At 35.6% G+C, this 13519-nt stretch overlaps 1 protein-coding gene across 4 annotated transcripts in view; it reads right to left on the bottom strand.

Annotated features, from left to right (window-relative positions):
- The window catches only part of LOC111158104 (cell division cycle 27), a 73458-nt gene that overhangs the window by 44268 nt on the left and 15671 nt on the right, over positions 1 to 13519 (bottom strand). For all 4 annotated transcript variants that reach the window (XM_022519947.1, XM_022519949.1, XM_022519948.1 and 1 more), the window contains exons 3-4: positions 2863 to 3010; positions 1106 to 1231 (exon numbers count right to left, since the gene is read on the bottom strand). In XM_022519947.1, coding sequence (XP_022375655.1) covers positions 1106 to 1231; positions 2863 to 3010 — 274 coding nt within the window. The remainder of the gene's footprint in view (positions 1 to 1105; positions 1232 to 2862; positions 3011 to 13519) is intronic.

The following is a 13519-nucleotide window of genomic DNA, read 5'->3' as shown; positions in this document are numbered from 1 at the left end:
CTATTATAAACCTTTGAGGGCAAGGACTGTGAGTTATTTATCTTCACATTCCCAATGTCAAGTACTGTGTCTAGCCATAAATGGAGGATAGACCTCAAAATATTTTGAATAAATGACAAGAATAATCATAGTTGCATGAACTAAAATTCATTACTCCAAGTCCTTTTACTAAGATAAATGAAGATATTGATATTATATCTTTACTTACTCCTGTTCTCAAAAGAGTGGTGTCATCTGAAAATGAGCCCCAAAATTCAGCCAAATAATTTATTCTGTTCAAAAAGACATTTTCAAGGTTTTTAAAAAACTACTATTCAAACTAGCCTCAATTTATCTTAAACAGATGCTTTCCTAACTCTTTAGACAAGCAATTCTCAACCATTTATTCTACAATATGTAACAGGTGACATTTATACATGTGATGATGCACTCCCATGGGCAGCTGAACAATTCCTGTTATCTAATTATATCTCCACCCTCTACTTCCCAACTCAGAATATTTCAGAATAAAAATTAGTGCAAACAATATTATTATAGTGATGACTTTGAATTCATTCTCACTTGGTTTCAAAAGACTAAATTTAAATAAATGTAAAGAAATTTTAAATACATTTAAAATTCTTTGCAAATCACTATTATTTCAACTATCACTGTAGGAAGTTTCCTATGACATGCCTCAAGATTAGTATGGCAAACCAGATGGAAATTACTATTCTTTATTACTGAAATTTGCCTTCAAGCCTTGTTCTAAGGAGCAAAAGTGATATTTAATACTAGAGAAAGAACTTTACTCATTTCTTTTTCCTCAGTGGATGACATGAAGATATTCTCCTCACCCAAGGTAAAAAAAAAAACCCATATGTGCGCTCAATTATTAGGTAGTGTTGCTGTAGCTACTATTATTAAGGCAAGGTGGATAGTCAAAAATGGGATCAACATCCCTATTACTTTATAGGTTTAACAAGGTCATAGAACTGGAAGACTGTGTGTGTACTCTTCAGCCAAGTGCTATCTGATAAATATAGATAATGTAAGTTTTTTTTAAGTCACAAAGACTTCTAGCACTGGAAACAATCTTCTGGTAACTTGAATCATTCTTACTTACCAATATACATGTCCCAACAAAGAAAGAGTAAAGCAAGCTGAATCACCAAACTCAGTAACAATATCATCATGGCTTTTCTGCTTATTAAACACTCCACCAGATAAGATCTGTTCCCCTTCTGCAAGCCTTTAAAACACAAATTTACAGATTAACAAAAGTCAGTATAAAAAGTACTGTGTGTGAAGACATTCTTCATTACCAATGTACTTCCTTATATGGAGATAGATAAAGTAAGAAGTCCATGGTACCTTTAGAACAGCAATAACCATGTGTTTAGAATCATTTGGAAGACTGGGAATTTATGATTTTAAAATTCCAGTCTTTCCTTTAAAAACAGAACCAGTTAAATTTAGTTTCTGTATGTACAAATGTAGTCTGAGAAACATACATATTACTCATGTCAAAAGAAATGGAAGGCTGTTATACTGGGGGAAAATGTGAACGGTTCTTCACTAACAGATGTAGTGATCCTTTTTAACCCACTGAGCCACCCAGGCGCCCCCTATGTAGTGATCCTTTTTAGTTCTATAATTCCTTGAAATAGGAATCAGCAAGCAAATTAAACAAGACCAACAGATTTTAATTAAAAACAGCATACTTAATGGTCTCAGTCACTTTTTACAAAAGAAACCTGAATAGCACTTCATCTCTTTTTGTCAATTATGTTTTCTTGATATAGAAAATCATAAGTGTTCCCCAAAGGAAAAAAAAATGACCTGACTTCACTATTTTTAGCACATCAGTTTGTAATTGTTTCTGTTTTAAAATTTTTTCCAAACATCATGGGGAAAACTCTCGAGTAAGTTTGCATAGCATATCCTAAACATAAATGATATCTATAGTTCTTTTATTGACAGTGGGGCTTTTAAGAAACCATGAATACTTGTAAATGGAATAAAAATGTCTAAGGTTAAGAATTGGCTTAAGAAACTGCAAGTTTAATAAATTTTTAAGAATATTAGAATCTTTGAAGTAAAAATAATTCAATAACAAGTGTTTCAGAAATTTTATAGATATTTTAGCTAGCTTTAATTCAAAAGTCATCAGTAAGACAGTAGACAAATACAATTTTTATTAGTCTATGGAGACTTCATGAGGCTTAGTTGTGTCCTCCACTATAAACTTACAAACTACATTCACATATAGGCTTTTACAGTTATCTATTTAGTCACTTTTAGCATTATTCCAACTCTTCCAGCACAGAAAAGAGTTTAAAAGAAGATAACTACCTATATTTATAGCTGCCTCCGGATTCAGAACAGGGACAGCTGACTTAACTGTAATGTTCAAAAGAAGTGTTCTCCTCAATCTGCCCCCTTGCTTCAAAGAGGCAGGAGCAGTGGTTCCCAAATAGAATGATCTCAAAAGGCAAGTAATTATGCAACTACCCCAGACACAATGAAGCGTTAATCTCAGGTGAACAGGTAAGGAGATTTTCAGGCTTATTCCAATTAAAAGCGAAGGAATGGAAATTAACACTTCAGATAATTTTAGAAAATGACAGGAATTAGTTATAACTTAAATTTCTCCAGAGTTAAATTCTATTATTTATTACCATAACAATGAAATCTCTCCATAACAAAAATGATAATGCCATAGGCAACAGTATAAACATTTTAAGTTACTGAAATAGACAAATCTCTACCAACAAAAAAGAGAGGAGAAAGGGAGTCAGAGTTTAATCTATCAAAAGGATTTTATCCAAAATTCTACAGTGTAAGTAAACAAAATTAGATAGAAAAGATTTAAAAACTTACTTGCTGAGATCAACACAACATTTTGCAAGCAGGTATTTACACTGCGGTGTAGTACAACTGTGTCCTTTCAAGAGTCTATATGCTTTATATGCCTTTCCTGAGCGGTAATAACAGGTTGCCAATAAAAACAAGGCTTCCTCTGAGTGTACTAAGAGCACATATGAAAAAAAATGGCTATTATTCAGTATGTTGAATGGTAATCACTGTTTATCTGGCAATAAACAAGTTTAGCAACAAAAAATTAGTCATGTTATTTAATATAAAACGATCATTTGTTAATCCAAATTTGAATTGAGAAATACTTTACTGATAGAAATCTTAGTTCCCCAAGTCCTGATTACCTTCTTACAAAGAACCAAGGAAATAATACAATGAAGGCAGTCATAGTATTTTCAATAAATCCTTAAGAAAAGTGTGCACTTGTGCACACACACCCACACATGCACACACCCATACCTACCTTTAAACAGACTACCAGTATACTGTCTTTTTTTTTTTTTTTGGTAATATTTTTCTAATAGACTCTTTGAGAGACTAGAAGTTAAATTTCATGAGAGGGTAACTCAGGGTTATAAAGCTAATTATCAATCTGAGATTATTTTCTACATTAAAAAAGGACAAGACTTAAAACACACATGCTTATTTCTAATACCAAATACAAGCTAAATTATACAAGATAATTTAAGACAAAAGAAAAATAAACACAATGTTTAAACATTCAATTGACAGACTTAACACTTCTATAGCAATAATTATATTGCCCTGCAATGGCAAGAGTGGAATTATTCAATCTGTCCGCTAGTCTTAATATTAGGAAATGCCCCTTCTTGCTTAATGAAATATGGCATTTTTTCCTTACTTATTGTCTCCCAAACCATCACCTCACTTCTATCCTTGCAAGCTCCCAACCAATGCAGGTGAGAGTCTACAGAAGCACCAACAAGGGAGATAGAGGGAAAAATCACAAATCTGTGCTTCTAAAAATGGGTTATGTAATAATCTCAGTGGGCTGAGGGATGTTCTAAAGCAGTGGTTCTAAGTGTGGTCCCTCTACCAGCATCAGCATGATTTGGGAGCTTGTTAAATGAGAAATTCTTAGCTTTATCTCAGACACACTAAGTCAGTAATTCTGGGAGTAGAGACCAGCAACCTGTGTTGTAACAAACCCTTCAGGTGATTCTGATGCATGCTGAGGTTTGAGGATCACTGCTCTAAAGTACAAGGTAAATTTGCCACATCCTCTTAAAAGTTAACTTCACTCAAAGTTTGGGATTAAAAAAGTAGTTAAGTTCACTTAAAGTTGGAGATTAAAAAGTCGGTAATTTGTAAGTTTATTCCTACAAAGGTTTTTTGGGAGTCATATATAGATGCAAGCAAAAACTAACAGAACCCTTCCACTCTGGTCCACCTTACGTTTTTTTTTCATGAAACCTTACTATGAAAAAAAAAATGCAATGAATGATATGTAGCAATTGATAAGAAATTTTGGCAACATGTTCATGGGACAGACCTAGTATTAGTGCATCAGAAGCAAAAAAATGAATAGGGAGCTCTATTGCAACAAACTGTTAATTTTACTGAACTGTAAGTGCTAATTCACATAAATTAGAAAGTGTGATTTCTTCCTGATTTTGCAAAGGCCTAGTTTCCCCTTATACGTTTTTAAAAACTATTGATTGCACCAATAAACAAGGGCTCCCCTAAACTAGTTTAACTTTCAACTACAACAATGCTTCATCAAATGTTTTGTCTCAAGTACTTGATTATGTTTAGGTACATTTTCACTGCAGAAAAATTCCCTAATAACATAAAGATACCAAATATTCTGTGTGGTGTGTGTGATTTCAGTGTCATACTGCAGTTACCTTTTTGAAATGTAATAACTTAAAATCTACCAGTTCAGATGGGTATATGGATTGGAAGCTTAAGCACACCTTAAGGTTAATGAAAGTATAAGATATTGAAGTAAATCCAGAACAACTTGAAGGGTTGTGAAAGACATGGAGAGACCTGGGTGGTTTTTGAGGCTCCCCAGAAATAACCTGACAGTCCTGAACACCGAATCAGTAGCGAGGAGTTATAATAAAGCTAAAAAGCATAGACTATTAACAAATGGATTTCATCTGGAACAGTAACTCCAACTGATTGACAGCGGTTGCCTCAAGTGCTAAATTCAGAAAAATTCTAAGGCTGACCACAACTTAACTAGTAAGTGTGCAGATATCAAAGTAAACGGACCTAGAAATGGTTACAGATGTCTGCATGACACTTATTTACCATCCTTCACTTAGAGCCTTAATTCAATAGGTGATTGGGAATTATAAGATCCATATTATACTTTAGAATCAGAAATAAAGTGAACATTGACTCCACACACTCTTACTGTAATACTGAGAACTCAATCATGTACTAGTTAAATTATGGTACATCCATATGATGGAACACTCTGGAATTGTTAAAGAAAAAGAAAGACATAGAACGATTTCCAGAATGCACCATAAGTGAAAAAAGCAGAAACAAAAAAGAAGTTGTGGAACTACACTGGAGCTCCTCTTCTTACAGATTAGGCTTCAAAAACTAAAAGGTTTCATGTAAGTCCAAAACAATTAATAGGGGTTTAGTATTGCGTCCTCCAGATACATTTCCATCAAATAGGAAGGTGAGTCAGTCCCTCACAGCTTTCAAATCAGTTAAGACACCTCTTCTTGATGCTGACTTACAATGTGAATGAGCAGCCTTTTTCCAAAGTGGACCAGTTTTGGCAAGACTTAGAAGTCTGAGGTGAAGGTTCTCTAGCCTTGATAAAGTCTATGATTATCATAGAGAACTGCTTAGAGGTTAGAGTACTCTGCTTGCTGCCTTGTCATGAACTCAACATTGTGAGTGAGTATTCAAAGGGCATAGAACTGTGAAATCATCTATGATGTGTGACACACGTTTCATCTTGATTATCTTTTAAGTTCTTAAATCAAGGATGGGCAGTACAGCACATGCATCAGAACTATGGACTCCAGAGCCAAACAGCTTAGGGTCAGATTCCAGCACTACCACTTACTAGCTTCATGACTTATGGTAAGTTAACGTCTCTGTCCCTCAATTTTTTCATCTGCAAAATAAGGACATAAGAGACATTGATCTCTATGGTTTGCTACTAGGAGCAAATAAGTTAATCGAAAGAGAGTACTGAGGATAGTACCTGACACATAGAAAGAGGTATATGTGCTATTATTAAATTATCATTTGCTTTCTCCTAAATATATAGTACATGAATAGTCATTTGATAGTAATGTGGATTATACATACATGACACTGAGCCACAAGCTCAAATAATTCCATTTAATTACTAACTTTCTTTTGCTGAAGGATTTCAATTGCCTGGGTGCTGTGCTTCTCAGATGTTGCATGATTCACTCCATCCTTTAGAGTAATTTCTTTTGTTGAATATCTCATTTACATATACAACTTCAGTATTTTAATATTGTTTTCACTTTTATTTTCTCTACAGTTGTTTATATCCTAAGTTTCAATACTAACTGGTTTTATATTTACTGTATATGACAGGGTTAATAATGGTTTAAGACACTTTGAAATCATGCTCAGAGTAAATATACCACAGGTAAGAGGAGTGGAGGAAATTTCAGAAAGGCTCTTTAGTGTTGGGTTGGCGGGGAGGAGGAAGTGGCCATATATAAGGAGAAAGCACATGGCCAGACTGTGCAGGGGCTTTGCAAGCTGTCTATAGGGATAAATCCTTCTAGCAACTAGACATCTCTAAAGCATTTTAAGAAGAAACATAAAGAGAATGGATTGATTTGGAAAGTGGAAAGGGAAGAGGCAGGGAAGAGTAAATATGGGAAAACCAATTAGGAAGCTTTTTTAGAATAGATGTCTTAGATTAGTGTGGTAACATAAATCCAGCTTTGCATGCACTGAGTTTGGTGTGTGTGATGTTTGTGTGAAACAGCTAAGATAATGCAATAAAACAGTTGAATTTTGAATTAAAAAAGGTTGTTGGAAAGAGTTGAGTCTTAATCACTATCACATTATAAAAATGAAAGCTATGACAATCAAACAGCATCATCTTTTTCACTGGCAGGCATTTAATAATGACAGTAAAAGTTTAGGGCAATGGGCCAGACATCCTTTTGGAGCTCCAACCATGCCCCCACCCCGCCACAGAACAAAATGACCTAAATTTTTAGACTAGATATATGTATTAAATTTTCCAATAATGACCTAAAAATGAAACATTATGCCACATCATTAGTAGCATTCTAGACATTTCCCCTCAATTATGACCTTAACATAAATTGGCAAATAATTTTTTAAAAAATGTTGCCATTTGGGTCCACTAATCTTCGACAAAGCAGGAAAGAATATCCAATGGAAAAAAGACAGCCTCTTCAATAAATGGTGTTGGGAAAATTGGACAGCCACATGCAGAAAAATGAAATTGGACCATTTCCTTATACCACACACGAAAATAGACTCAAAATGGATGAAGGACCTCAATGTGAGAAAGGAATCCATCAAAATCCTTGAGGAGAACACAGGCAGCAACCTCTTCGACCTCAGCCGCAGCAACATCTTCCTAGGAACATCGCCAAAGGCAAGGGAAGCAAGGGCAGAAATGAACTATTGGGATCTCATCAAGATCAAAAGCTTTTGCACAGCAAAAGAAACAGTTAACAAAACCAAAAAACAACTGACAGAATGGGAGAAGATATTTGCAAACGACATATCAGATAAAGGGCTAGTGTCCAAAATCTATAAAGAACTTAGCAAACTCAACACCCAAAGAACAAATAATCCAATCAAGAAATGGGCAGAAGACATGAACAGACAGGGCAGAAATGCAAAGAAGAAGACATCCAGATGGCCAACAGACACATGAAAAAGTGCTCCACATCACTCGGCATCAGGGAAATACAAATCAAAACCACAATGAGATATCACCTCACACCAGTCAGAATGGCTAAAATTAGCAAGAAATGACAGATGCTGGCGAGGATGCGGAGAAAGGGGAACCCTCCTACACTGTTGGTGGGAATGCAAGCTGGTGCAACCACTCTGGAAAACAGCATGGAGGTTCCTCAAAATGTTGAAAATAGAACTACCCTATGACCCAGCAATTGCACTACTGGGTATTTACCCTAAAGATACAAACGTAGTGATCCGAAGGGGCACATGCACCCGAATGTTTATAGCAGCAATGTCTACAATAGTCAAACTATGGAAAGAACCTAGATGTCCATCAACAGATGAATGGATAAAAAAGATGTGGTATATATACACAATGGAATACTATGCAGCCATCAAAAGAAATGAAATCTTGCCATTTGCGACAACTTGGATGGAACTAGAGGGTATCATGCTTAGCGAAATAAGTCAATCGGAGGACAACTATCATATGATCTCCCTGATATGAGGAAGTAGAGATGCAACATGGGGGGTTAAGGGGGTAGGAGAAGAGTAAATGAAACAAGATGGGATCGGGAGGGAGACAAACCATAAGTGACTCTTAATCTCGCAAAATAAACTGAGGGTTGCTGGGGGGAGGGAGGTTGGGAGAGGGGGGTTGGGGTTATGGACATTGGGGAGGGTAGGTGCTATGGTGAGTGCAGTACGTAAACCTGGTGATTCATAGACCTGTACCCCTGGGGATAAAAATATATGTTTATAAAAAAAAAATGTTGCCATTTGTAGTCACATATTTCTGTGAGTTTAGGCTCTCAGTATCATAGCTAAGAGAAAAGAAACAGATGCTGAACCTTTTACTCTGGTTCACCTCTCTTCGACTGAGCCCAATTTACTGAAATCAATATACCCAGTGCAATTTCTACATCTGGTCCATTAATCATTAAAACAGGTAGAAACTGGTGAACAATTTTATGGTAATATAAAATGTTTTCATACTTAAAAATAAACATTTTGTAGTAGAGGATGCAAACTCTACATCAAGATAGAACACTAGATTTCCAAGTTTTCAAGAGGACCCTCAAAATAACTGAGGGAACACAGGTTGACACAAGATCTTCAGCTACTTTTTCCTTGCTTTTCACCAGTTACAATCATCAGTCCTATATGGTCTCATAGAAGCAATTCTTCATTCTTCCCCAGAGGTCTTGGGCATTTCCTTATAAAACAAAATGCACACAAAACTCGTATCTGGTTCGTTTTCTGAACACAAATAACTCATCTCTCTCCAAGGACCTACCATATTAATTGTATTAATGTATTCTTTACCTATATAGTCTAAGACTGTTTCTATTTGTTCCTAACCACCCATTTCTATTCATTCCCAACAGATAAATATATATAATTACAATTAAAAACCTTAGAAAATTTTAGAAGTATTACATGCTGTCTATTAGGACAAGGGGAAAAGCTGAATCTATATTCTGTCCAACAGTTAATAAATTAGCAATGGAAAAAAACCCTGGTCAAGGAGATCAGGCATTGGCAGCAGGAAGGAAAAATAGGTGCTTACAATGGCAGAAGGGGATATGGAGGGAGATGATAAGATTAGGACAGTTTTTCCAAACAGCAAGTCTCAATTCACTGTGGATTGTGAAATCAATTTAGAGGATATCAACCTGCATTAAAACAACAACAAAAAACACTCAAATAGAAAAATATCAGAGTGCATCCTATATAAGATGAGTAAAAAAAAAAATCTGAAAAGCCACTATTAGAGTATGCTAGGGGACAGGAACTTGTCAAGGACTTCCTACGTACCAGAAACCATAGCAGATTATAGTTAGTGCTGAAAACTGTCTTGTTAAATAGATATTTCTTCTCCTATTTTAAAGATGAGGAAAATTAGGCTCAGAATAACTTCTTACTCGAGATCAAAAGGCTACTGAACATGTGAGTTGACATTCTTTCTTACACCACTTTGCTTATACCACGGTCTTAGGTGGGCTAACTATGCAAACAAAAATGGATGACAAGGAACTAGTGAAACTTTAGAATTTGGCTTTCAGGGGTTCCTATCCATCTACTTCTTTAGCCTCATGCGCTGTTGGGTGTCTTTACCTAAAACACAGCAGCTACCACTAGTGGCACGGGAGGCCAGTGAGCAAAAGGGCAAACAGGTTACATCTAGTACACCAACTCTAATCAACTAATACTGTCAGCCAGCAACACCATGTCAATGACAATTCCAAGGTTCAAGGGGAGTAAGTAGTATGATAGATCAGTGATGTCTATCATAAATCAGAGTGGCATGTATTTGCTACCCTCCATAAAATGGGATCAGAAAGATTTAGTACTTACTGCCTGTGAACACTGGTCTCAGTTTCTTCATTTCTAAAATGGCAATAACAACATCGACTTTATAGGATTACTGAAGATTAAATAAGGAATTAATATTAAGTATGTAGAGAACCTAGTACACAGTAAGAAATCAGTAAGTGGTAGAAGTTATGCTTGTCATTATTATTGAATGAAGATAGTATCTGTTCCTGTTGCACTTAAATTCTAAAATCTTCCCTCACAGAAATTGGAGTTGAGTGATTAGGCTCTACAGTTAACTCCTGAACAATGAGGGGGTTAGGGGCACCTATCCTGCAGTCAAAAATCCACAAGTAACTTTTGACTCCCCCAAAACTTAACTACTAAAAGCCTACTGCTGACCAGAAGCCTTACTGATAACATAAACACTCGATTATATTCTGTATGTTATATACTGTATTCCTACAATAAAGATTAAGAGATAAAAAAAAGCTATTAAAAAAATCAGAAGGGTGGGGCGCCCCGGTGGCTCAGTCAGTTAAATGTCTGACTCTTGATTTAGGCTCAGGTCATGATCTCAGGGTTGTGGGATCAAGTCCCACATTGGGCTCTGGGCTGGGTATGGAGCTTGCTTGAGATTTTCTCTCTCTCTCTCTCTCTCTCCCTCTCTTCCTCCCTGTCCCCCCCTTAAGAGAGACAAAAACAAAAACAAAACAAAACAAACAAAAAACATAAGGAAGAGAAAACGCATTTACAGTACTGTCCTGAATAAATTTGCATATAAGTAGACCTACACACAGTTCAAATCCATGTTATTCAAGGGTCAACTGTATACTGAGAGACACTAAGACTTACTGGGCAACTTTCCAAGTGTCAAGTGCTGTATCAAACATAGAAAGTGAATTGAACAGCTTTATGCAGATTCATCAGGAATCCTGCCTCAATTCTATGGGAAAATCTAATCATCTTAATTTGAAACCACAATTCACAATCTTCTGAAGCAGAACTATAATAAACTAGAAACTGCCAATCCTTTAATAAACAAAATCAAAAAAGAAAGTATAAGACAGCAAAACATGAGGGTTGTGCAGGTATCAATGAAAATATACGTAAGTAGATTATGCATGATAAACCTTGCTTTTATATAATTGAGCAGAGTAGGGTAATCTATTGCATTATCTTCTAAGCCTCCCACTCTTCTAAATCTTTTAATTGGGATCTCAGACTCCTGTTGCCCAGATCTTCCCCACTGTCCTCTCTGAACACCTGTTCTCCCTTGAAGGACCTGACAGGACTCTCAAAGGGATGTTATTTCCCTCACTTATATCAGAGTCAGGGTAAGGTTTCCTCTTTTTTTTTTTTTTTTTTTTTTTTAAGATTTTATTTATTTATTTGAGAGGGAGAGCAAGCATGAGCGGGGGCGGTGGGGGGAGGAGAATAGGAGAGGGAGAAGCAGATTCCCTGCTGAGCAGGGAGGCTGATGATGATGCAGGGCTTGATCCCAGGACCCCAGGACCATGACCCAAGCTCAAGGCAGACAGATGCTTAACTGACTAAGCCACCCAGGTGCCCCTCCTCTGTGCTTCTTAAAACTATTTCCAAGCATTACTCTTTGCCTGTTTGTGATATTCCCTGCTCCTGAGTATATACCGTCTCATAACTCTCAGCTACTAAATTCAGGACATTATGCTTCATTAATGGAAGAATTTTACAACTGGTTGGCTCATGGTCTTCTGCTCCCATGTTATTCCCATACATTTCCCAATTCAACCTCACTAGGACTGCTGGCACTTCTCTGTATCTTATTTACCAATCCCCTTCTGGGTTAACTCTCCTATACAGTTTCTGTTTCCTGGTTCCAGATCTTGCCTAGGTTCGTAATGTTCTTATCCCTTGTCCTTTCTTGTGACACATGCCTGGCAAACCCCTAATATCTACCTTCTTATGCTTACAGTTTGGTTACTAAGGACTGACTACTACAGTAAATCATACAACTGAGTTGAAAGGTTCCACTGGCAATTCATACAAGAACACACAAAATACATAAAAATAAAGCTCATCTAGGACCATAAAAAAATTAAACTTCTTGGCAAGTAATCCAATGGGAATGTCACAAAAAGTAGAAAAATTGAGTTAAGCAAACACACCTGAGTAAAAAGAAGGCAGCACCATTTCTGGTTGGGAAGGCTAGTATATAGTAAGATGTCAATACTTCTAAATTAATTTACAGAATTATACGGTTACAGGTCAGGACTGATCAAAATCTTTGTGAAATTTCAAAGCAATAATAAAATACACATAGAAAAATGAAGGATAAAAAAGGGTAAAGACTTATCAGAGAATGAATTGGAAAGAAAAAAAATGATGGGAGATAGGCCTTATGAAATACTGAAATACAATATAAAGTGTTAACTAAAAATGGTATGATATTGGGTTAAAGATAGGTAATTAATGGAAGAGGAGAAATTCTGGAGATAGAACAAAATATTATTTTAAAATTTAATATAAAACCAAGTAAAATACCATGTAGGAGGGAAAAAACATTGCTTAATATGTAATATTGAATAAATTAACAATACCATGATAAATTCTTTAAATTTTTTTAAAGCACCAATAACCACACATTCACTGTAGTGGTAGAAAGATGGCAATTTTCCAGCTACTGAAGCAATAAGAGAAAGTATGAATGACAAAGCTGGTGAGTTCAACTATGTAAAAATTTTAAATATTAAAATAATAAAAACCAACAGAATTAACATTAAAAAGCAACAATCTGGGGCAAATATATAATAAAGATATAGCTCACAGAAATAGGAATAAATTTAAAACAAACACCTGAGAAAATATCCAGGATCCCTTATAGTAATAAAAATGCAAGACAAAATACCCCACAATTCTCAAGTAAGCAAAAGTATATTAAATTGATCAACTCTGATATTTACAGGATTATGAAGGAAATCTTATGCTGTTGGTAACACCCCAAATTATTATTACCAACTGGGCAAAAAGTAATTTGTTGTAGAATTGATCACACTGTTTAAGTTGTAAATTCTATTCTAGAATACATAACACAAAGAAAGGACTTAAAAGAACAAAAGCCTGTACCTAATTATCTATATTAGCATCTTAGAAAGAGAATTACAATAATTAGTGACAGAAACAAAACATATATTACCAGATGTTTACTAAACATTTATTACCATGCCAGAAGCCTGTCCCAAATGCTTTAAATACATTATCTCGTTTTATTCTTCAATGTTAAGAAGCAATTATTACTATCTTTATTTGCTAGATGAAAAATCTGAAATACTCAGACACTGAGTAACTTGCCCAAGGTACACAACTTCATATTTAAGTGACAGGGTTAAGGGTTTGTACCAAGGCTACAGACTAAACTCTTGCTCTTAGCCACAGAATACAG

The sequence above is a fragment of the Enhydra lutris genome, unplaced genomic scaffold (genome assembly GCF_002288905.1).
Source record: "Enhydra lutris kenyoni isolate GAN:26980312 unplaced genomic scaffold, ASM228890v2 scaffoldscaffold57, whole genome shotgun sequence".
NCBI classification, from domain to species: domain Eukaryota; kingdom Metazoa; phylum Chordata; class Mammalia; order Carnivora; family Mustelidae; genus Enhydra; species Enhydra lutris.
Note: the sequence above shows the minus strand (reverse complement) of the source record. Positions and strands in the feature narration are given on the sequence as shown.